This window comes from Poecilia mexicana, unplaced genomic scaffold (assembly GCF_051168715.1).
Source record: "Poecilia mexicana isolate PSO_F unplaced genomic scaffold, ASM5116871v1 scaffold_2, whole genome shotgun sequence".
NCBI classification, from domain to species: domain Eukaryota; kingdom Metazoa; phylum Chordata; class Actinopteri; order Cyprinodontiformes; family Poeciliidae; genus Poecilia; species Poecilia mexicana.
Window position 1 is genome coordinate 1,872,266 of NW_028263371.1, and position 25,268 is coordinate 1,897,533.

General features: G+C 40.3%; 1 protein-coding gene across 1 annotated transcript in view; it reads right to left on the reverse strand.

Annotated features, from left to right (window-relative positions):
* Positions 1-2,605: 2,605 nt before the first annotated feature.
* Positions 2,606-25,268, reverse strand: part of tll1 (tolloid-like 1) — a 51,255-nt gene continuing 28,592 nt past the window's right edge. The window contains exons 11-21 of the mRNA XM_088008798.1: positions 24,462-24,578; positions 24,084-24,229; positions 22,110-22,305; positions 21,755-21,880; positions 19,202-19,362; positions 18,900-19,080; positions 15,736-15,861; positions 10,926-11,053; positions 8,071-8,284; positions 7,559-7,809; positions 2,606-6,068 (exon numbers count right to left, since the gene is read on the reverse strand). Of these exons, the coding sequence (XP_087864924.1) occupies positions 5,934-6,068; positions 7,559-7,809; positions 8,071-8,284; positions 10,926-11,053; positions 15,736-15,861; positions 18,900-19,080; positions 19,202-19,362; positions 21,755-21,880; positions 22,110-22,305; positions 24,084-24,229; positions 24,462-24,578 (1,781 nt within the window). The 3' untranslated portion in view covers positions 2,606-5,933. The remainder of the gene's footprint in view (positions 6,069-7,558; positions 7,810-8,070; positions 8,285-10,925; positions 11,054-15,735; positions 15,862-18,899; positions 19,081-19,201; positions 19,363-21,754; positions 21,881-22,109; positions 22,306-24,083; positions 24,230-24,461; positions 24,579-25,268) is intronic.

The following is a 25,268-nucleotide window of genomic DNA, read 5'->3' on the forward strand; positions in this document are numbered from 1 at the left end:
TCTGATAATAAAATTTCCTGCCACAGAACTCCTGGGCATCTAACATCTGAAGGTGTGAGGCAGCACTTATGCTAAATGAATGTAATAATTATTGAATAATGAATAAAAAAACATTGTAAAAGTTGATGTTTCCAGGAGTTAAAGCTTTTTAGGGCTGTCTGAGGTAAAAGTTTGGGAACCCCTGCTCTAGAAAACCATCACTGACTGTGGAAACTTCACACTGGACTTCAGGCAGCATGGATTCTGTTCCTCTCTCCTTTTCCTCCACACTGCCGGATCCTGCTCTCCAAATGAAGCGCAGCACTTCAACAGAAAAGCGTTTTAGTCTGTGGTTCAGGAGTGGAATCTGTCAGTTGTGTGCAGCAGCTCTTTTAGCTGTATCTTGTGAATGTTGCTCACACTTTTGAATGAGTTTTCATCCACAATTCTCTCAGGGCCATGGTTATAGCTTTCACACCTCTTTCTACCATACTTTTTCCTTCCTCTCAATTTTCCAGCCAACTTCTCCAGTAGAGACCTTTGGTGGCTTAGCCACCTTGTGGAGGTTTTGATGACTGTCAGCTGGACAATTGTTTACAATTTCCCATGATTGTGTATTAATTTTTATTTTATTTTATTTTATTTTATTGCTGCTCTTGAGTAATTGTCTAACTTTCTGGGAAGCCAAACTGATTAATTGTGATATTTAATAATATTGCATGCAGTGATATTTTGGTATAAAGTATTTTTGCAGCTGTAGGAATAATTGTTGCTTATCTGTTTTAAACAAAAGCAGTTATATTATATTTTGCCTTTTTAAAATGTGTTTTGGACTAATTCTGTGGTATTTCAAGGTTAGCATCCTGCGCTAACAAACACCCATCAATGCCTATCATGATGGACAGCTTCTTGACTACAAGAATGAGAGATGCACCTGAACAGAAGATAGGAAGTTTTCTGGTTTTACTACAAAAATAATTTCCTGTAAACTCAAAAATTTTCTCAAATGGGCCGAAATCATCAAGTTGAAACTGTTTGCAGACCATAAAACATGCTGACTGTTTAAAAACCCTAAAAAGTTTGTGATTTTGTTTACCAGCTCAGCAAATAGTTATTTTTGAGGGAAATGGATCTGTAAATCATTAAAGATCCAAAACATAATGGTTTGGTAAATATGTTTTATTAAAATAAATGCAGACAGCTGCTTTTGAGTAAACATTGATGGATATTTGTGAACCGATTTACCATGAAGTTAAAATGAAGGACATTTATTAAAATATAAACATTGTGTTGTTCTTAACATTTTTGATTGTAATGAAAAAGTTTCCAAATGTATTATTTTTAAACTGGACATCTGCTGTTTCAGTATGTCAGCCTGAATTAGACTTTGAAAATTCAAGCTGCCAGTTATGGAATTTCTGTACTTTCTACTTTACTTATAAAAACATTGCAAACCTAAAGCAAGCAACACGGGGGGAAAGACTACATAGCAACAGACTTTGTGGTTCATAGGTCAGAAATGTAGGCTGTAAGTTTTCCGTATTTGAGTAAAAATTATGTCTTATTTACCGAACATGTCGTAAACTTAGAGCTTGAATTGTTGAACTCTGGTATTTCAAACTGACTGCAGTTCCCCGCTTGACCTCTACGTGGAGCTAAACACGGATTGGCGGCTTAACAAGCTGCTGCAATATCGTTGCAACAAGGAGAAACCTCCATTTCAGCCAACAACAAGCTGACCCAGTCTCACAGCTTATGGTTTTAGTTCCTCCGGAGAGAGTAGATTACAAAACATCTTACACAAGAAAAACACCACGAGCTTTGGACTCATTATATAACACACAGCCGTCTGGCTTAATTTGATCATTTATTGTGTTGTTGTTTCGTTGTTGTTGTTGTTGTTTTGGTTTGCTTTTATTCGTATTCAATTTTATTCAGAAAACCTCAATAAATTATGTGGGAAAAGAATTTTTTTTTTACTGGGAAATCCAGCTCCAGTTCAAAGCACTGACCTTTGATAAACTCGGCATTGGTGCCCTCTAGTGGTTACAAAGAAGTAAAGCACTGTACAGTTTCCTGGAGGAAAACATACGGTCTCGTCAGTGCTTTTGATTATCTTAATGTCTTTCCTTTTTAAAGCTTTTTGTTGTACACTTTCATCTCTTGAGCTCAAAAGTTGTTTTTTTTTATTCCTACGTAACAGTTGGATAAGTTTAGCTCATTTTAGTTTGTTTAACGCACATTAAACAACATGTAATGTCAGTCTGGCATAAAATTGTGCCAGAGTTCGCCATAAAAAGGCATTTTCATCTGCAGTCTCTGGCAGGGTGGTGGAGTAGAACAGGAAAAATTAATATACATCACATGATTTATAAAATACAAAATACCAAATAATTAATCAAACAATAACAATACAAATTTTCAATAAGCAACTGTAGAAACCACCATTTTATTGATTTAGGAATGTGATAGTCCTCAATTCTGCTGGTATTCCAAGAAAGAACTGCCCCTTCAGAGAAGACAAACTTTTTGCTACATCTTAGTGTCTTCTCTAGTTAAAACTCTTGTGGATCAATTTTTAGATTTATTAATGGGATTACTTTTTAGTAGAAGAGGGAAAACCATGTAAAACAGAATATATTCCTTTAATTAAAATTTTGCAGTAGTAGTTTTATCCCTTAATTATTGTTAAAACATATTTTAATTGATCACATTATAGCCTTTCTGATTTGTATCTAACATGTGAAGGTAAATGGTTTCTAATGTCTAACATTATTCAAACTGATTTAACTTATTTTATGAACTTTTCAAACTTGGATTTTAAAAGAAAGTTTTGATTTCACTATTACACCAACATAGTCATACAGTCAGGTTCCTGAAACTATAGCATGTTAATCTGGATCTTGACTTAAACACCTAAGAAAAGAACATACATACAGTTTTATTGCCGTTAAGATGCAGACATGAGTTACATAACCAACCAGGGATCATAATCATTAACGCAGAAAATTCGTCTGCAAGTCTGTTGTTTGTTTTCTGCACATAAACATACAACTGTGTCATCTGCATATAGACGAATATGGTCAGAGCTGAATATACTTGAACACAATCAAATCTATATAAAAATGAACAATTAAATTGTAATAAATTAAAAAGCAGCAAAGCCTGAATGTATATATTTTCCGAAACACTTAAGGAAACTTTAAAAGATTAACCAATAACCAGCTCCTTATAAGCACCACCTACAAATAAGAGTTGACTGAAGACTTTTGAAATATGTGCAGGCATAAAGTTTGGTGTTTTTCAGGCTTTGTGGTTCGATGAACAAGTACTGAAAATAAACATATTTGTTAATGATTGATCAATTTAGGCAATTTTTTCATTTGTTTCCACAGTGGAGGTACCAATAATTGTAGCACTAGTAAATTTGTTGAAAATACACTTAGAGCAGGGTTTTTCCCTAGTAAATACTGAAAATGTTGAAAACATCAACATCAAACTGAAGCAGGCGAGAGCTTTGAACCTGTGTGTACTTTAATGAGTGATGCAGCGGACGCAGCGTCCCTGTCTCTGGACTACAGACACGGACACGGAGTGAGAAAAACAAAAACTGGTTTGGATCAAAGTGGATCACTTGGAGCTTGGCACGTACAATGACATAGTGAGTTTAAGCACATACAACTTACAGACAAACACGCGTTATGTTTTCCTTATAAATCAGCTACAACACACACTTAAACGTTAGAGCTTAACACCGCTGATATTCCTTCAGACTTCCTCCCCTTCTTGCTCCAGATGTTGCGTGAGGAAGCATTCAGATAGAATCTGTTGCAACGCAAGAAAAGACATGAGGAGGTTTCTGCTAGCATGTTAGCATCGCCGACACAAACACACATGCACTGTGGACACGCTACTGCATGTACAAATCACACTCTCGGTGTGTTTTCTTTTTACAGTGAAACCTCTCTAAGACGCAGCCAAAACACTCATAGACATCTGTGCAAGAGCATCAGAGACACCTGTGGAACCATAAATGTTGGTTGTAAGGCATTAGTTTGTGGTTCCACAGATACAAGCTGATGTTGCAGCGGGCCGTTTGCACAGTGGCTAGACAAGAGCCCAGGAAAAAGTATTTATATCCCTTTTTTTCCCTCCATTTTGCCACATTACAAACACAAACTTCAGCATATTTTACTGATGTTTATGTGATGTTCAATTGAGCCATCTTAATTTGACAACCCTAAATAAATCCAGAAGTCACCTGTGTGCTTCAGTCTCAGTGTGAATGCAGCTGTTCTGTGAAGGCCTCAGAGGTTTGTCAGGCTTCAACTACTAACCACTGTCCCTCCCTCTGCTGCTCTTTCTTACTGCTCTCCATTTTTCAGTATGTTCTCAGGTTTTTTTCCCTCTCCATAGACATTTTACCTGCCTTGATGTTTTCTTTTAGCTGTGGAACTTTTCTTGAGGGTGGCCATCATTGACTGAGCTATGGCTGCCAAAACCTTCAATGTGCTCTTTCTGTAGATGACAGGTTGCAGTGGTTGGGACGCTTTTCTCCAGCAGGTACGGAGCAATCAGGAAGGAAAACCTTCTACAAGTTGCAAAAAACTTGAGATCGAAGCGGAAGTTTGACCTTCCAACAGGGAAAAAGGCAATAAACCTACAACCAGATGCACCACAGAACATTTTGGATCATCAGCCCTGTCACAGTCTAGGTCAAAATCCAGCTGAGAATTAGTAGCAAGATTTGAAGACCAGTGGAGAGAGCTTCAGCTATTTTACAAAATAAAAAATTAGACAAAAATGTCTGCCTCAGGGCGGTGCTGTAACAGCAGCGCACGTTTGTTCTTGATTCAAACTCATCTCGCTTTTTAGATTCCATGGATCCTTTTTATGACCCCATAAAATCCCCAAGCTGTTCAGTTTGTGGTTGCAACACCACAAAAGGAGAAAATGTTGAAAGGATATGAATACCTTTGCAAGTAATATTACCTCCATTTAAAAACCTTCATTCAGTTTTATTTTAGCACCATGAGGGTCTCTCTTTCCACAGACAGTTCTTCCCTTCAGATATCTGTTTATATATATATATATATATATATATATATATATATATATATATATATATATATATATATATATATATATATATGAATACAAATATCCTGGGAATATGCAACTTAAAACCACCAGTAAAACTCAAAAGCACAACATAAAGCAAGGCTTAACATCAATGTTACAGATTATAAAATCTCCATATATTTGTTTTCCTTTCCATTTTTCCACTATGGTCTGCATGAGCCGTGAGCAACCAGGAGTAAAAGGACCAACATGGGCCTTTTGTTTGTTCTCTCCTCACACACACACACACACACACATGCATACACACCTACACACACACACACACACACACACACACACACACACTCACAGTAAACACGTTGGGTTTAACAATACACAGAAATCAAAGTATCTGCAGCCGTTCTGAGCTGGGCTGAAGAGGCCAGTTCCCAGCCATCCAAGGCAAGTAAAACATCTGTGAGCAGTCTGAGTCCCTGTGGATGGAAGCAGCCGTCCGGTGACAGTAAATTGCACAGTTCAGGGATCCAGGAGCAGCACAGAACTGCTGCTTGGATTCTGTTTGTTAGTCTCCTTCATAGCCGTAGTTTGTTTTTGAAAATACGAGTCTGTAAGCGGCTCCTTTGCGTTTGTGTCAGTGAACAACGCCTCAAACCCGATCCTCCATGTCTCGTTTTCGTTTCCACTTCGTCTCAAAGTCTCGACGGTTCTTTTGTAAACAAATATTTGCACCGACAGCTGTCCCCCTTCCCCCCTCACCCGCCAGCCAGTCAGGTGGTTGGTGGACGTCCTCGTTTGTCCGTGGGTCAGAGATGACGGAAGAAAGTGGATTTTTCTGGTTGCCGTGCCGCGGAGGTCGCCGGCTGAGTGTAGAGTCACTTCCTGGCGTGAAGGTTCTCCTGGAACTTGCTGCTTGTGTATCGGACGTGGAAGCCCTTCTTGCTGATCGTGTCGTCGCTATGGAAACGGATCAGCATGGCGTCTCCAGGGGAATAAATCCCTTCTCTGGGCTGAAGATGGAAAAACAGAGAAAGATCTGTTAAAAAAAAAGAAAAGAAAACGAGAAGAAAACGAATCCAACAAAGAATTGCGGTATGAAAAAGTAAGTACACCCTACCACCAGCTTGTGGAAGCATCTTTAGCAGCAGCAGCTTCTACCAGTCACTTTTGTCTTATTTGATCAGTTTTACAGATTTCCTACTGTCTTATAATACTTTGTTTCAGTTCATTAAGGCTTGGAAAAATTTCTCTTTGCACACATCCCCTCAGGTCCTACCACAGCATTTCATTCAGGCTTTGATCTGGGCTTTAACTGGTCCACCATGATTCCTCTCTTTTCCACCAGTCTGCTGTAGATTTACTGTGCTGTTTAGGACCGTTGTTCTGCTGGTGACCCACTCCAGGTAAACCTCATGATTGCCAATAGAATATTTTGTAATACAGTACAGTTTATGCTTTACTCATGCGAGGTGCACAGGCTGAAAACACAGCCCATATCAAAACGCCTCCACCTCCATGCTGATCAGCTGGTCTAACATACTTTGTGCTCTCTTTAGTTTTCATGCATTATGGCCAAACAGATCTACCTTGATCTCAAAGCTCAGATTTTGAGATTGTTGCTTTGATTCTTTCATGCATGTTTGAGAAATTAGCAACCATTTAGCTGTGCAGAACGGTTGGGCCAAGCCCCGCCTTCCAGGACAAAGCTCCTCCTCTGAGCTGCGGTTTCAGCGCTTTAGACTAGTCAGCAGCAATTAGCAAACACCTGTTTGGAATTGAGCATCAGCTGAGCTCATTACAGGAGCTACTGCTCAGTAGCTGATAAAAACGTCGTTAAACGGTTAATAGAGTCATGCTGTTATAATTTCCTGAAGGTGGAGCTTCAGAAAAAGCAGGAGTTTTTAAAGAGACAGTGGCCCAATTTCAAGGCGTTAAATTATGAAGTCAAATTTATTTTAAGTTGTGTTTGATAGGTTAGAGTTACTTGATTGTGCTGTGAAATGGCGCTATGTGTCTGGAAAACATATAATCCTGTCCCTTTAAAGAGTTGATCCGTTTGTCAAAGTTTGGTAACTTTACTGGTAAATAGATAATGTTGGATCAGCAACAGCTCAGATAGATGGCTCACTTCAAATATGTCAGTTACCAATGTTCCCATGTGGATAACAAAACTTCATTTTTCCAAAGTGAGACCAATGCTAAAAGAATAGAAAGTTTTGGCTTCGTCTGTGGTGGCAAAAGAAGTGACCACAAAACCACAATGATTTCAAACTTTAAAGCTCATTCCAACACAAAAAACTCTAACGTTCTACATTTCTGTTTGAGTCACTGAACAGCTCTGACTAACAAATATGCAGTGAAGAACTGAAGTGAATGGACGTAATGAATTGGTTTATGCATCAATACCAAATCACATTTTCAACTTGCTTTAGGAAGAAAAAAAAATGCATAGCTTCTGTGAAACTCTGACACTTCCTGAAAAATCCTAAATGAAGCTTACCCCTGAACCACAGAAGCGGCCTAAGCGGTGTGCATTGGCGTCGTATCCGTTGTACAGCTCGATGTAGTCATAGCCGCAGTCTGCTTCCTCCTCCACTTCAAAGGTTACGAAGCTGAGCTCGATGCCGTAGCCCTGCTCGGTGGTCAGTAGCCACTCACAGTCCGTGTGACCCGGGTAGTTGTTGTCTCCAAACTGGGAGTGGGAGTAAAGGTTTTTCTGACTGGCGTCCGCTTTCAGACGACCTCCACACTCTGAAGCACAAACAGATGAAGGAAAGTGATTATTTTAGGAAGATGACAATGTCTGGATAGCATTGTTAAGAGTTTTTGTTTGTTTGTTTTGGATCTTCTAATAAATCATTTTTAGATTGCTTTACTATACACCTGCTTCAACAAACCACTAGAGGGAGATATTACTCCTTAGAACGCCAGTTCACCAGTTACGGTGATTGATGCTCTGCACAAACTCCCACAGTGTTTTACATGGAGGTGTGTTTGTGGCGCCTTCTTTACCTGTGGAATGCGAAGCCTGGAATCCTTTCCGCTGCACCGAGGCATCAGAGATGAAGCGCAGGTACATCTTGTTCCCAGTGGAGACCAGAGGCTCTGGGATCTTGTTGCCGCACAGGCGGCCCAAGATGGCCGCTGCGTCGCTGTCCCCGTCAAAGGCCTCCAGGTGGTCGTAAGCACACTCCTGATGCTGCTCAATCTCAAACTCACTGAAGGCCTGCAGAGAAAGAGCAATCAGAGGAAGATGCCTCCACCACCTTCCTTGGATTTGCAACATTTTTAGTCAAAAGGCAAAGCTCTCCAATTACAGGTCGATCTACTTTCCTACTCTCACCTGTGGTCAGGAGCTTTGGGTAGTGACTGAGAGAACAAATTCACGGATACAAGCAACCAAAATGAGTTTCCTGTGCATGGTGTCCGGGCTCTCCCTCAGAGACAAGGTGAGAGCCTCAGAACATCCGAAATGGACTCAGAGTAGAGCTGCTGCGGTGGCTCGGGCCATAACGCCTCCCTGATGAAGTGTTCTAGGCACGACCCATCAGGAGGAGACCCAGGGCACACTGGAGGGGTGGGCTGGTTTTTAGTTTGTAGGTTGATTGGTGGGTGGGTGTTTGGGATGGATGGATGGATGGATGGATGGAACCATTATGATCAGTATTTTCTACATTTGTGGTCTAGCTCAAACAAACTGCTGGACTGGATATAATTAACCACAAATGAATCTCTTTAAGTTACAAAACTTCACGTCAAATATTCAGAACAGGTGCAGAGCTGTGCCACTGTGTCACCGGTCGATGAGCCATATTTCCAGTTGCATAAGCAGCAAAGGCAGATTACACAAACAAATGGGAAGTGGATGGTTAATATGAAATCCTGCATTGAGACTTGCGTGTAGCTGCAGCGTCAAAGTAAAGTGGGAATGCAAGTCCTGATCTACAAACTGTGATCTATTTATGCTGAATGTGTGTTTGTGTGAGTGTAGACAATGTGTATGTGTGTGTGTGCGTTTGTGCTTACAGGAAAGCCTTTTGTGTGGTTACAATAGAATATCAATGCACTTTAAGAGGATTATGTGAAGTGCACAGTAAAAAGTGACCATGTTCTTGACCGCTTAGACCTCTCTGCCTATAATACACACAGAACTATGCAGATGTTTTTAGGCATCCCAGTTTCTGAAAATATTTGCTTCAAAGAAGAAATCCATCATGTGTTTTAGAGGTCTTCTCCAGATTTCTGTTTTACTTTTGATTGTTGGCCACTCATATTCAGAGCCGTTACTGATTTTAGAAGACTGTCTTTTCAGTGTTTGTTAAACCTGTTAAATCTGTCCCATACACTGAGGCGTGAAAATGTTCCACCTCCTCAGAGATGCGTCTATACAACATAGACAAGTTTCCACAGAACCAATTTTCAAACATATTGTTGCAAAGGCACAATTTCTTTTAATTTATTTAGCTGAATTTGTTAAAAAAAATATCCCAATATGTTTATTTATTGCGATCATTTCATTGTTGCAACATTCATCATCTGATTTTGCGCTTAAGGGCTATTTGCACATGAAAGGTTATGTGTCATGAAGTGTTTGTAATTTTAAATACCTAAACAGAGCCAGGTTAGAATGTTGTTGCCCTTTTGCTCAAGATTAATCATCACAGCCACATAAAAACAACAATTATTCTTACACCAAAGCCAGAGTCAAAGTGGAAAGAAATGATCACTGATTTAATTTGCTTGTTGGTTTGCCAAATTAAATAAATAAAAAAACTACTGAAAAGGGTTGATAAAATGTAATAAGTGCAATCTAGAAGAAGTATGACTATTTTGTTCTAAACTTTAGCTCTGTAACTGCAAAATAAAGCATTAATTTTAGACATCAACCATGTTTGTCGGCACCTTAACATCTTCACAAAACTCTGCCTCTTTTTTTGTACCGTCTACATTAACTCCAGGCCCTGACCTGATGATGGATTCTACAAAACCTTAACCTGGCAGTTTGCATCAAGTCTAATTATGCATCACAGACATTCATGTTCTGATCATGCTTTATAACCTGCAGCTGTCCAACCTCGATGATCTTTAATCATAAAATTATCTTCTATACAAAAGGGATGAGAAACATGTTGTTGTTTAGGAAAAGAGAAACTCAAGACCAGAAATCCTCAGTCTAACAGTGACTAACACGACTCTTCATCAAGTCATGTCACACAGATGTGAGCACCACAACTATCTTTCTGTGTGTGTGTGTGTGTGTGTGTGTGTGCGTGTGTGCGCGCGTGCGTGTGCGTGTGTACTTGTTTATCTATTCTTAGGACCTTTTCTGGCATATTTACCAACTCTCTGAAGACCGATGGGCCGCATGGGGACCAAAGAATGGTCCTAAAACCCTGTTTAGGGTAAGAGGACAGGTTTAGAGGTATGATGTGAATTAAGTTTTAGTTAAGGTTAGCGTTAGGAATAGACTAGTAATGGTTAGGGTTAGGGAAAATATCAGCAGTTTTCAAGTCTTAGCCATAAATGCAGTAACTAAAATGAATGGAAGTCAATGCAAAGTCCTAATGTGGGTAGAAATCCAAACTTGTGTGTGAGTGTGTGTGTGTGTACACACACACAGGCACAAGGACACAGATGGCCTCTGCCCAAGGCCTCTTACTAACACATGCGCACGCGATTGCAGTTAACCCAAATATCTGTGCTTTCTCCTCCATCCACATTTGGTTCTCTTGAAAAGAGCGAGAACAAAGAATTCAGACATGAAAGAAAAAGAGAAGAAACGCCCTAAGGCCTCTTCATGCCCCATGATTCTGCAGCCAGGACGACAAGTTGTTACTAGGTCGGCTTGGTTGGGTTTGCTCACTTACGATCTTGACTCTGTGTCCCGGCGTGGCAGTGATGTCCCAGGTGCACTCCTTACGGCTGGGGTACTTGTCGGGCCAGTTGGGGCTGCTCAGGGTCCCGCTGGGGCTGTGGATCTTATGCTCGCACTCAGCTGGACACACACAGAAACACGAGAGCACACACAGGAAGGAAGGAAGTGAAAATCGTGGCTGCACAGGAAAAGGTCAGAGGAAATAGAAAGGGAACATGAAGAAGAGAAACACGAGAACCGAACGAGGGGAAAAAAGGGATTTCAAAGGAGAACATCCAGGTCACAAGTTCAGGGTGAAGTTTGAAGGAAAGCAGGCGCACATGTACAGCACAAGCTGCCTGCTGCTGCACTAAACAGGGTCGGTTTGGATGTTTGCAGTTCAAATCCAAGAGCTGAATTAGGAATAAAAAAAAAGTCAGATTGCTGAGTCAAAGACAGACTCAAACCCTGCATGTGGAGGCACTGACCAGTCACATAGTGATGCTGTCAGTAAATCAGAGCGAGACTGTTTCATTTGACACAAACATGATGTCCAGCAACCTAAAAGGAACTACATATATTAAATCTGTTAACCTTTTTGTTTTTTGATTGATTGACTGATATTATTTAAATGGGACAGTGCAGATTAATTAATGTTGTCATAAACGTAGCAAAATGCTAATTTCCATTCATAATTCCATAAACGAAAGAAGATATAAACATTCATACAATTTCACACATAACAATAAGAAATACAGCAACAACAAATAAAAACTAGATATATAGAGTCAGGACAAACTATTTTACACATAATGCCACAAACTGAAGCAAATTCATCTGGGATTTTATGTTGTAGACCAACACAATGTATCTGAAAAGTGTGGTGTCCACTTGGATTCAGATCCCTGGGTCTATACTTTTTTGACCTGCTTAGAACTTCTAGAAATGTTAGCTCTATTCTTTGCAAAATACCTGTAGGTCAGTGAGATTGCACTGTGAGCTTCAATGATCAGTAGTTTTCAAGCCTTCCACAGATTCTCATGTTTTGTTATGTCATAACTCTGGAGCTTTCTCCATCCCCCCCCTTTTCTGACTGATGAAGAACGATAATTGTTCTTCAGCAGCACGGCGTTAAAAGACGTAGTGTACCTGTGCTCCCAGTCTAATTCTGCTTCTTCTACTCAAAACATCGAGTGAAGAAAGAAAGAAAAAAAAATCTCCTGATCCAATTGTTCAGGAAGCTTAACTTCTTTGTTACGTCATGGACTTTTACTGAGCAGATCACCTTTGGTTTTGACAGCACATGTATACAGGCAGAGTTTATTTATTTATATTATTTATTTATTTATTTCGAACATGATAGCAGTATAAAATAACGCAAAAGACATATTTTTTCGTACCACAATAATCTTAACATGCTCCAAAAGGAGCAGGAAGAAGTAAGAAACTTATGAACTCCTACCCCATAAATTCATACCATGTTTTCAGATGGATCCTCAATACTAAATCAGAAAAAATTAAAGAAAATATAGGTTAATTAATTGTCTATTTTATCAGTTTTTTTCTGTGTTAGTTTTTTTTCCCATGGACTCACCAAACACACATATGTCTAAGTATATTCACCCATGCAGCCATACCCACACACACTGTTACAATGATCTGGTTAAGAATACAACCAGATCTTTGACATGCATACTTGAAAATGTGAATTGTCTCTTCTGATGCCCTTAAGCACTAATGCAGTGCTTTATGTGTACAACCGCAGATCTGACTGCAAGGCTGCAGGGCCACACTGGTTTAGTGAACATATAAACACACATGTGCTTCATGTCGACAATCAGGACAACAATGCAACATGCAAAGCTTTGGAGTCCCCAGATGTTGGAAACGTGACACTCTTTATGAGAAACCTGGGGAGCCTCAGCGAGTCGTTCATACAGACACTGATGTAGTGTTTGTTGGTGTGCATGTGCAAAAGTTGACTTTGAAAAGCTTTGAGGTTTTTAATTACTGTGGGAATGCTTGAGAGGTCAGTCAGATTAAAAAATCTGGTTTGAATAACACCAATCCCTGGATGCTACATAATACTTATGGTTCTGAACCATAATAACGCTGTAATTTTCTAATTTTCCTTTGTTATGCCCTGTTGCTCTTTCATCTTTTATCACTTTTCAACCGAGTACAAATCAAGCAGAAAACTTGATACAAGATCTGAGTCTCAACTTCTTTGGATAATTTAAGGGCACGTTTGGGACAAGTGAACCCAGGCACGGTTACTGTGAAGCGGTTGTTTAAGAAAAGTTCAGATGAAGCCACAAGCCAAAGACACCAAATCTCCGGTGCGCTGGCACACATTCAAAGTAATAACAGTCGTAAAGTCTTTACAGTAAGTTCCAGGTTTTTACAAAGAGGGCCTTGTGGAGCGAGACATCTGAGACAAATCCAAATTAAATCTGAAGTGGTGCGAGGCAGGCTGCTGGTTCTGTCCTAAAAGTCCAGATCAAATGAACACGATGACAGTAAAGAGGAACTTTAAATGATTCCATAAAAAGCACCTGGACTGGCTTTCTTAGAAGTTCTTAGAAGTATAATTATTATGATTCATTTTGATCATTATGTGTATCATCTGCGTATAGAGATAACCTGTGATCCTTCACTCGCTGATTTAGAGTGAAGGAGAGACGGTTTCCATGGTGAGACAAAGAACAGTGGCTGATGAATACTGGTTGAACTCTTGAAGTTAAGGCAGTCAGATTATGAGAGATTATATCATCCATTATGGTTTCTAACTGCGAGGCCAGTGCCTTTGCACAGATTTCTACGTTACTTAAGGAGGAAATGGGTCAATGTGAATCACAGTTTGAGTAAAAAAATAATGGATGCCTCTGTTAACAATCGTTAAACAGAGATTAACAAACGTTAATCATGTTAATTTTGAGATTTCTGGAATAAAGAGGCAGTCAAAATTTCTTTAAAAAATTCGAAAGTTTGCGGAACAATATTTTTAAAGAATGTATACTCCTATATAATTTTCTGTCTCCCTCTTTGAAGAGTTTTTCCCCCTCACTAGTTATGTTTGATTTGTTGATGGGAAGCATCTCAGTGTTCTGGTGTGGAGAGCATTGTCCACACACTGATGGAACTGATGTCCTCTCAGTGTGACACAGAGCAATCAACCCTGCAGGACTCCTTCAGCTTCCTTTCTCACAGTTTATTGTCTTTACAGGTTGTCTGTGAATAAAGGGTTTGCAGCAGAGAAATGGCTCAGAAAATCACAGCCAGGTGAATCCTCAGATAACCAAACTACTAATACGGATAATTTGACCCCTTGATGGCTGCCAGTCAGTGTTCTAGTCTTTACCTAGACTCTGGATGACGAACTTCTGAGCCTCCTCCCTTGGGAGAATTAAAGATGAGCATGTTGTCCTTGTGGGTCATTCTCAGGTTTGTGAGATACAGCTGACTTTCTTCTGAAACTGGACTTGTTTTACACAATGGAATACTGCTCCTTTCTTTGCTGCGGTGTTGACAGATCCTTCTTGTGACTCATTGGTATTGCAAATTGTGATCCCTAGCTCAGTGAAGAACAGCCTCTTCTTGCTGAAATCTGGGAAAGCAGACCATTAAGACACAAGGGAATTTGTGCTGACTGGATCGGAGGGTTGGAGACCGCTGTACCCTCTCCAGCTCAAAACACCAGAAATGAACTCGATTGGGTCTGCGCCATCCTCAGCTCTGTCAGTGATCTTTTATATGCAGAGGCTGTTTCTATCTGAGCACTTCTCAAGGTCATCAAGTCAGTCCAAAGGAGAGATATTTCAAACTTTCAGCATGTTAATGGAGGAGTCAACTGCGAGTAGACATTCAATCACAGACTTCACAGAGGAGAGGCTCTTTTGTAGGGAGTCCACTGTTGTTTTCAACAAGTCTACCGAGGCTCGTAGAGGTTTTACGGAGTCTTGATGGGAACTGCCCGGTGCTTTTTGAACTCTGCAGCTAGCCGAACCATAGCGACTGCTGTGGCTGCAGTTTCTTCGGATGGGTTCACTGGCAGAGACAAGTTAGCCTCGAAGGAAGCTAGCTTTCCTGTTACTCTGGTAGCCACTCGTGTTGCTGGGATTTGCTAACTCATCTGTTATTCATTTTGCACAGATATCCTCTAGATCAGTGTTTGCACTGCAAGTGAGATAAAATTTGAATAAAAAGGTTAAACCTCCTTCATCTTACATCCAAACTCTGAAGTCTCCTTTGGGTCTAATTTAGTTCATGAACATGTGGGAACGACCCTTTAATCTCTCGTCCTTAGGCCTAAATTACCCATGAACATTTGATAACTATCTTTTGTTCTTTAGAGTTGGAATCTTAAACTCAAGTTTCTGCTGAGTGTAACTTCTAGTGTAAAAAGAGTTTGAGTGATTGGTATACCAAGAAAAGTGTTTGTTCATGCACATTAAGAATATGTGCATGAACTAACACTAATTGCTACATACACTATATACATTACTATATACTGTCAGTAGTGTATATAGGATGCATAAAAATTCTAATTGGGTCCGATGTGGATTAAGAACCACTAAGGGAAACTATCTATCTAGACAGAGACTCACTAAGGCAGTGAAAAAGCTAACAATGTAGCATTTACTTGAAATGTAACAGGTAGATTGTCTATATAGATCAGCTTAACATTTTCTGTTGACATTTTTGGATGTGGATCCTAGGTTTGAAATTTCTCATTTTCATGACCAAAAGTGTCATCAGCATGCACATGCATCCCGGCCATTCTCACTCCGGTGTGTGAACACGTGGGTGCAAGTGGAACCCACCTTCTTTACAGTCATGTTTGTTCTCATGCAGCACAAAGCCGTGGCGACACTGACAGACGTACGAGCCCACCGTGTTGATGCACTCGTGCTGGCAGCCGCCGTTGTCCTTGCTGCATTCATCTTTGTCTGTGAGAGACACACATGCAGCACGTCACTCATGTGGAAATAACGGAGACAAAGTGGAAGGGATGAAGGGAAGTGGGAGGGGAAAGAAAACGGATGGCGAAAGAAAAAAAATGCCCCAAAGGACATGCGGGGTGTGGGGGATGAGATGGGAGGAACCAATGCAAGCAGGTCAGGTGATGTAAGGGAAGGTGACAGAAGTGGTGAAAACATGAACATGCACAGACAGAACATTATTTAGCTTTCAAGCAAACATTTCAACATAAGGCACAAAGTTTAAAACAAAAGGACAGATCCCAGCTTTAAACATTTCATGTAGCCCAAAATATGACTAAAGTAACTCTCTAAAACTTTACAAAATAAATAATGAAAAAAAATGTGAATATTGTGTAAACGTACAATGCTTCTTGCGAGTCAACTCATGATTTTACGAGGATTCATTACATAGAGTTAAATATTTCAAGCTTTTATTTTTATTTTTTGCAGTTTCAAAGACTGAAGAAAATTAGAATATCACATTAGGATTTCTTCTAATGTCCTGCATATTTTAGATGTGTCTCTGCTCCAGCACACAAGCGTGTATGATCCTTTTTCCATATTGTAGTAATTACACTATGAAATTGCTCACATGCGGTTTTGTAGATGTGTGAGCTGTCAAATCGAACCAGTGTCAACCTCCCAGTGAGTGAAAATAAAAGCGGTGAACAGTTCATTGGATCTGTTTCTAACATATATACATGAACATTTTTTGTACATATTTTTTTCTAAATATTTAACTGAAATATTTGGAAACCTTTGGACTCTGCAGACTTTTAAACAGAAACCAAAACCAGAGTTGTAGTGCTGTTAACCTCTTGACCGCCTTGCTGACGACAAAGCCGTTCAGAGGAACTGGAGTCTGCAGGGAGCAGAGGGTGGAAGATCTGATCTGCGTGGAGCTGCCATGTTGACAGATGCACAGGATAACCCCACGACTAAAATAACAAGTGTTGTGATGTTTTCATGCCTGGAAGCAAGACTCCCTACAAAGAGGTGTAAGATTAGACACAGATGATGAGTCTTAACCCAACTCAGCTAGATCTGATTTTAATGAAACCACTAAATCCTAGTCTGTGTGCATGTGCACGTGTGTTTGTGTCTGATGTGGTATTACAGTTTCTATTGTGGGCTCAGTCACACCCTATCACTGACTAAGAGGCTTTGCAGCCGATGTTGCACGGTGCTCATTGTAGCCATCTTCAGGTCAAGCACAAAATGTCCGCATGCACACATGGATTAGTGGTGTTTGGAAGGCAGAGGGGACCTCCCTAAAGCCGCTGGCTGTTTGCCAACCAAAACGTATCCCTGGAAGGTGCAAATAAGCGTGGGCTATCTGTTCACCAGGAACTTCTCCACAGCGCCAAGCTGCAAATTCTAGAGGCTCTGCAGGCAGTTGGAGTTTTACAAGTTTATCTGCGAAGGAGCGTGAACCAACATCTCATAAAGAGGATGGTCAGGGTTGGACACAGGGACGTCTATAGAAAGAAGGTGGTGCCTTTTATTTTTTCTTTTTGTACAATGCAAAGTGTGAGGCTTATTTCTGAATTTAAAAAACTATATTACAAGCGCCCCACATTTTTGAAAGTTTGTCTTACAAGACTCTCCCTTACTCACTAAAAACACGTGAAGTGGTGTGGTGTGGCGTGGAGTGGCGTGACATAGTGTGGCGTGGCGTGGCGCGCCCCACCATGCGTGGCTCTTTCTTTCAGACTAGCAGCAGCAATTAGCAGACAGTGCTAACTGCTGGTGGAACTGTGAGTCTGCTGAGCTCATCATACAAACTACATCTCAGTGCAACGCTCCTAAGAGCAGTTGTAACGGTTGTTGTGGTGACTTCCTGAAGGCAGAGTGTTGGAAAGAGCAGGAGCTTCTTAAAGAGACAGAGGCCCAATTTCAAGGCATTAAATTGCGCAGTTGAATTTCCTTTAAGCTATGTGTCACATATACAGCAATTTATAACAGCTTAAGGTAACAGTGTTACTTGATTGTGTTATAAAACTACAAGCCTGGAAAATACATAACACCGGCATGTCACTGAATCAGACTTGAGAACTTTTAGTTTGGAGGTAAAAGCGCTCAGTCAGAAAAATTCAGTCAATTTCAAAGCTCTCTGTAGCAAGTTTTAGGTTAAAGCAGCAGAGTGAATGAAACTTTTCTTACCGAGCTCAGTCCAAGCAAAAGAGACAGAAAGAAGCAGCAAGTAGCACAAATAAAAAGGTTTGTCCTGTTTAAACCTCAGACATTTGCTTTGGTGTGCTCCTCACAGTTGAAGTGAGTGTGAGCACCATGGTGAGAACCCAAGAACTGTCTGAGGCATTTCAGGTGGAAAACTGAAGCAGATTATGAGTCTAGTGAGGGATTTAAAAAGGTCCTTAAAGAATTTATGACCAGTTGTTCCACTGAATGAAATCAGTCTAGGAGAGGAGAACGTTCAGAGCTGCTGCCGGAGTGCCTTGGTCTGGCCTCCCAATGTTAACGGGTGGAATGATTTCATGCTGATAACACCAGGTTATAAAACATATCTTTAGGAAGTTGTTTATGTTTTTTCAACTGAATTAGGATTATTTTTGCACTGCTGAATCAAAAAAATGACATCTATTTTTCTCAATCAGGTCAGGTTTTTATTCTAATTTGATTTAGAGAAATCTGATCTCCTGACTGAATTGATGACATTTTGTGACATTATCAGTTCATTTCTGTTAATATTTCTAATCCAAAAAAGGTTTTAGGAGAAAACAATTGTTTTCTAACAGAGTGTATAAAATAAATGTTACTTTTGTAAATTGAATAAGCACTGATAAGGGTAAGTACATGTGAATTGAACATTCTGTCTTCACTATGTAAAATTCTCCGTCTCTTTTCTGTCCTGATGGAATCTCTCCTCCTGCTCATCACTCATTGATCAGATTCTCAGGAAACCGATACATAAGTGAGAACAAGTCCTGCATTTTGATGCTCAATCGAAGCACTCTGCCAAAGACACACTCGTGCTCAAGTTTTACCTGAAAAGAAGTGAGCTTTGAAGCCTTTCTTGGAAACCGTGTTGTCCGACTTGAACTCAATCCTCATGTTGTTGTACTGAGAGGTGATGACCTCGGGGACCTCTGTGCCGCAGTATTTCCCGTGCAGCTTAGAGTCGGACGAGAGGCCGCTCCGCACCTCCACATAATCGTATTTACAAACCTAAACACACACATGAGGATCGCGTTAGGGTCTTAAAGCGCTGATGAAGAAGGAATCGTTAACGTGTTGCTAAAAGCCCTGCGGTCGGCCGAGCTGCACTCTAACACCCGGACATGGTTACCTCGTTGCCCTCCAGCTCGAAAGCCTCAAACTGCATGGAAATGCGGTACTGAGTGGGGGCCACCACCTGCCACACACAGTTCTTGTTGGGTGGATATTCCTTAGGCCAACCAGGAGTGCTGATGGTTCCATTCAGCTTGGACAGAAGACCGCCACAGGCAGCTGAAAACACACAGATGTAAACAAGTCAGGCCCAGCAACGAGCAACATGGTTATTTTTGTACATGAAACGCACTGAGGGTATACTGACGTTACAGTGATTTCCCCTGTTTAGTCCAGTTAGATTTTTCTAAATTTAATCCCAAGAACAAAGCAAACAAGTCAAAGTTAACAACATCATCCCACAATAACTGATCCAGAAGCTGGAGAGGTTGGGCTTGTACACGTCTCTCTGTGATTGGCTACTGGACCACGAGCAGTCCGGGTTGGCAGCACAAGGGTCTGTGCTCAGTCCTCTGATGTTCATGTCTGCACATCCCAGCACAGCAGCAATCTCCATCAGGATTGCAGTTGACACAATTATGGTGGGCCTGGTCAAAAACAGAGACAGACTACAGGAAAGAGGCGACTCAGCTGCCATGTTGGTCACTAGACCAGCAGGATTTAATTTCAACCAGAGCTGCCTCTCTTTTTCCTTTTCCTTCCTTCAAACATCAAATTTCATCTTCTATACTGCCTCAAAAAAACAGTTTTTTTTTCTTGTCCTTTTTAAAAGATAAATCATAACATTTGTGTTTAGAGTTGCTAAAAATGACCCGTACTATAAAGTTTCAAGTTTTATGGTCATTAACAGGTAGAATTCAAACAATGAATGCAATTGATTTGTGACTAAGTTTTAACATACAGGTGGCTCAAAATTATTCATACCCCTGGCAGGCTTAGGTTTACAGTACCTTTTGATTTTAAAAACAATAAGTTGCTCTCTGTGGCTGAAGAAATGTTTGTGAATGCAAAAATACTGAATGAATTTACAAGGAAAACTAGCAAAAGGAGTTAAGAGAGAAAGCTTAAAGGCAAGACAAATCCTCCGGAGAACGACAGAAAACACCAGGAAGCAGCTCACAAAAAATTGTCATGATGTTCGCTTAAACTTTGGCGAAAAAAAACAAACAATAAAAAGTCATAACAGCATTTCTTCCTTCTGTTTCAAAATGGCAGGAAGAAAACAAGATGGAGGGGTGGTTAGAGACTGACACCTGACCCGAAGCAGAACGCATCGTCTGTTCAGCTCCATGGAAGCTGTGTGCTGCTTCAGACTGGAATGATTCCCAACAGCCTCGGTCTCCAGTGTTTACTGATGATGTGACAGAAGATGTAAACGGCTAAAAGAATTCAGAAGTGGACGCTCGCAGCCAGATAGAAAAAGTTGACAACATCAGACTGCGCTGTATAAAACTTTTTATAGAGTCCTTCAATGTGAAGAAAAAAAAACAAATGTGAAGAAAAAAAAACACTTCACAAATCACATTCAACCTTCCATAGAAGAACAACCTGCAAAAACAAACTAGTGAAGAAAATTTCCAATGGAAATTCAATCAACTTGCATTTCTACTGTCTACCACAGGCAGAAGCCAGGAGAGCTTGATGTTTTCACTGGTTATCTGTCTCATGTAAAACTGTCACGGCATGGTGAAGTTTTAATATATATGTAAAAGAACAATTTCTTAAATAAAAGTTATGTACTGCCGCTTTAACCGTTTCCATGCAGTTTAAATGTGTGTCAAAGGCACATATGTGTAGCACAAAATGAAGACCATTCAACGGATTGCAAATTAAATTTGAAAGCTTTTTACTTTAAGCTAAGTTGGTCCAGAGTACATGAGTACAAAGAAAGAAAGTGTCATTATCAAATCATCAAGTTTGACAGGAGTCATATTAAATGTTGTTTTGACTGACTCTGTTTAACCAATTCCTTATAATACGTTGTCACTTTAAGTACTTTAAACATGCAAATATAATCCTGAAAGAAAGTTTTCCCAGAAGTAATTATACAGCTGAAATATTTAAAATGCACCATTTTCTCTGTTGAATGATATTTGTTTGGTTCTTTTAGCAGATGGTCTACATCGTGGGAATAAAAGCCCTTTTCCCTGTTTGATTTGTCTTGCGTGTTTTTTCCTGTTGATGGAAGCTGTTTGGATGTTTCTGAGTCAAACTGGCATAAAACACAAAACACTGTGAACAAGAATGAACATTCTCAGTCCCTCATACACACATACCACCCACACACACGCACGCACATTTTATGTTTTTCTAACTTCAAAGGACTTTGCAGTGACTTCCATTCATTTTTCATTCATCTCCACAGCCTAACTGCCTGACTCTGACTCATACCCCAAACTGAACCATTATCAGTACATGCTTGACTCTAAACCTAACATCCACTCAATTCACATCATAAAAGTCCTAAACATAACCCCCAAAACTAAAACTTCTCGTTATGTAGATCAGGTTTTTGGGGCCCATAAGTAGCAATGGGTCCTCACAACATAATATTTGTTGGAAAAATGAGCCTTATGATCTAAGAAATGCTGAAACACACACTCATTGTTACCTTCACAGCTCTTCTTGTCAGGAGCCAGTTCGTAGCCAGGGTCACAGGCACACTTGAAGCTGCCAAGAGTGTTTACACACCTCTGCTCGCATCCACCATTGTCTGGCTTGGCACACTCATCTTCCTCTGGAACACACGAGTCAAAATTCATGTGAAAAGCCTTGGAGAGAAAAGCCGCACGGGAAAAAACAACTAACAGGTACAGCGAGAAAAGAAGTTTCACTGTAAATTCATTAAATACAGCAAGACTTGTGGTGGCATTATTGATGAGTACTTTTAAAGGACAATAAATAAATACATAAAAAGAAATTGAAGAGAAAAACACTCACTGACCGCCTTTATTGAGCTCCCTCACCTTTGAAGAAGTTGGCAGCAAAGCCAGCCTTGTTCACCGTCCCGTCAGAGACAAACTTCATCCACAGAGTGTGAGAGGTGGAGCGAACGTCTTCAGGTTTGTCGTAGCCACAGAAACGGCCAATCAGCGGGCTCGTTTCAAGCGGGCCGTCCCGAACCTCCAGGTAGTCATAGGCGCAGCTGTCGTGCCTCTCGATCTACACAAATACACAGTCACAGTCACACGCACACACACATGTTCAGTGAGACTCTTGGAGTGTCACAGTCATCATCAGTGCCCCGTTTAACCGTTGTGCATGCGAGGACTGAGGCAAATGTAAAGGTCTATAGAAAATGATATGGGTTTTACGTGTGTGGGGTCAGTTGGACCCCATTTCGACATACAAGGGTTAATAGCTCATATGGCTCAAACTTCCTACCTTATTTGCTTTATATAGATTAATCATTGCTGTGAAATGTAAAACATACTTGCAGTTTTTATGATTGGAAGGGAGAAAAATCAAGGAGTGTCTGTAAAAGAACTGCTGAGAGCATTTATGTAAAATGACCAACTCTGAAGTAAAAGGCGCCACATAATTATTCTCCACAGTTAGCCCAATCCTGACAGCAAATAACAATCTGTAGTTTTCTACACCTGTAAGGAGTGAAGTGTAACACATTGCACTTCACTCCTTATAGATGTAGGAGTGAAGTGCAATGTGTTTCACAGTTTCACACTGCGTCACTCGTTACGCTGCAGCTGTCCTCAGGATGTCTCAGAAAGCCAAAGTATCTTTTCTAGCCAAGTTTTCCCGCTTTTCTTTTCAAAGTTAAATTCAATTTTCACATTACTGGCTGCATTTCCTCTATTCATACAATTGCGGAAATTGAAATGATGAAGATACATTTACTTAATGGAAACATGCTAATTTTGAAAAAGCTCACTTAAACAGCTTCAGCTGTATTGAAATTGATGTATTTCACAAAACTACAATGGCAACACTTTTTTCACATTACAAGTGATCAACAGCCGGATGTTGCTACTGGAGAAAATAACGAAGAAGACGACAGGAAGTGGTAGGAGGATGGTGGTTTTGTTTTTGTTTTTTTGCAGACAATGTGCAGCTGGCTCCTCCAGAGCTCTCACAGCATCACAGTTCATAAAAAGTTGTGCCATTCCAACGTGTTGAAGTCAAAACTCTTCTGTAAAATCTCCAATTACAGTTTTCCCAAAACACCGCATACAAGGCGGGGCTTGTTGCTCCAACTCCTGAATAAGACGTCACTGTTTCCTCTCATGGATGATAGATGATGAGCACCAGCACCATGACTGAGTTATGATATGTATCGTGTAACTGTAATTTTGAATTACTTATCGTGTGACTTAGCTTATTAACATGTGATTTTGATTTCATTTCTCATTTAATGGAAGCACCAAGATTTGCTCACATTTGTAATGGAAACAGCTACTGACACAATCAGGACTTTACAAGTGGATCTACCCTAAAGTAAACAAGTGTGGGAGGGGCTTGTTTCAAACTAAATATAGCTGCAGGAAAGTCGGGACTACACAGCTAATTCCTATGTGATGTACTGATGAACACTTGTGGACACAAATTTCTCCTTGAACATTTGTCCATACAATTATTGAAAGTGGTTTAAACAAAGACTAGGTTTTCACATTTTAATGAAGAAAGAACACTGACTTTTGCACATTCACAGCTGCTGTTTGTAAAGCAGAGGAAGTAATTGATGCAACAGAGCAGAGCAGAACACAGCAACAAATATGGAGAGAATAATCTGAACTATGGGATTAAACGCCAGATTCACACACAGCATCCGCTGGAACCTTTACTACCTTTCTAGCAACAATACGAGCGTGAAATTTGACCCAGACTTTCCGAGCTCATGCACACAGTGACACGCACACACACTTGGAAACATACAAATACACACACACACACACCCACACACAGAGATAGAGAGAGTGGGTCACCTCGAAGGCCTGGAAGCTAAGTCCAACATTGTATCCCTCAGACACAGTGATCCTCCACACACACTCTTTGGAGGGCCTGTAGTCATCAGGGTAGTTGGGAGACTGAATTTGCCCAGAGTCCTTGGTAATTTCCCCTCCACAGATGGCTGAACAGAAAAACAGAGAATCACAGCAGGCAGAGACGGACAGGATGAGTTAGCATCAACCGTTGCTGATCGCAGAGACCTGAAACATTCTCTCTGCACCATGAGTAATGGAGCTAATCTCAAAAACCAGGCATGTTTAATCATCAGACATAAGCCTATGCTGCAAACGAATGCATATGCATGTTAACCAGCAATTTATCCGAGTGATTTATTAATTTATAGGAGCTGCTACCTTCATAAACAGCAGCAAAGCCTTTGCCCACCCAATTGCTGCTGCTGCGAAACTCGATCCACATCCTGCTGTCGGCTGAGATTAAGACATCAGGGATTTTGTCTCCACAAAACCTGCCTGAGAATCACAAACAGAAAATGAAAATCAACAAAATCACTTTAAGAACTGATTATAAGAAGTGTTTCCCTTATAAGCCCAATTTAACTTAAATTATCTTCACTCTGCCAGGCCAATAACTAAAAAAATTCAAAACATTTTCTCCTGGACTTGTCCCTTCATCCAGCAGTGTGTTATCAGTTCTACCTTCTTTTCTGCTCTGTATCTACCTCAATGACTTCCTTTTTGCCAATCCCTATGACATTTCTCAACTTTCAATTTTCTTTATCAAAATTATTTAATTTTATTTCTTTCAGCGTCCTTCATGAAATAAAAATGTGGAAAATCTTGACAATGATATATTTTCATAAATGTCTGCTGATTCATATTGATATATGCTGATGTTCCATGAACTGCCTATGAGGAAGTAATCATTATTAGACAGTCCTTATGCTCAAAACACATCGGATCTATTTTGGCCTCCAATCCAGCGGAAAACCAAGTCAAATGAAACACGTTAAGGTCGCAGATTCTCTACGACTCGGTCTCTGACTCTCTGACCAAGACAGACCTGAGGTCTGTTTACGTTGGAGCGACACAGCAGTTTGATGAGACAGAAAGTGAGCCACAGTGGCAAAGTAAAAACATATCCGCTTTGGGGGGAAATATAAACTAAATAAACACTGTACTCACCAAAAAAAGTAGGGTATT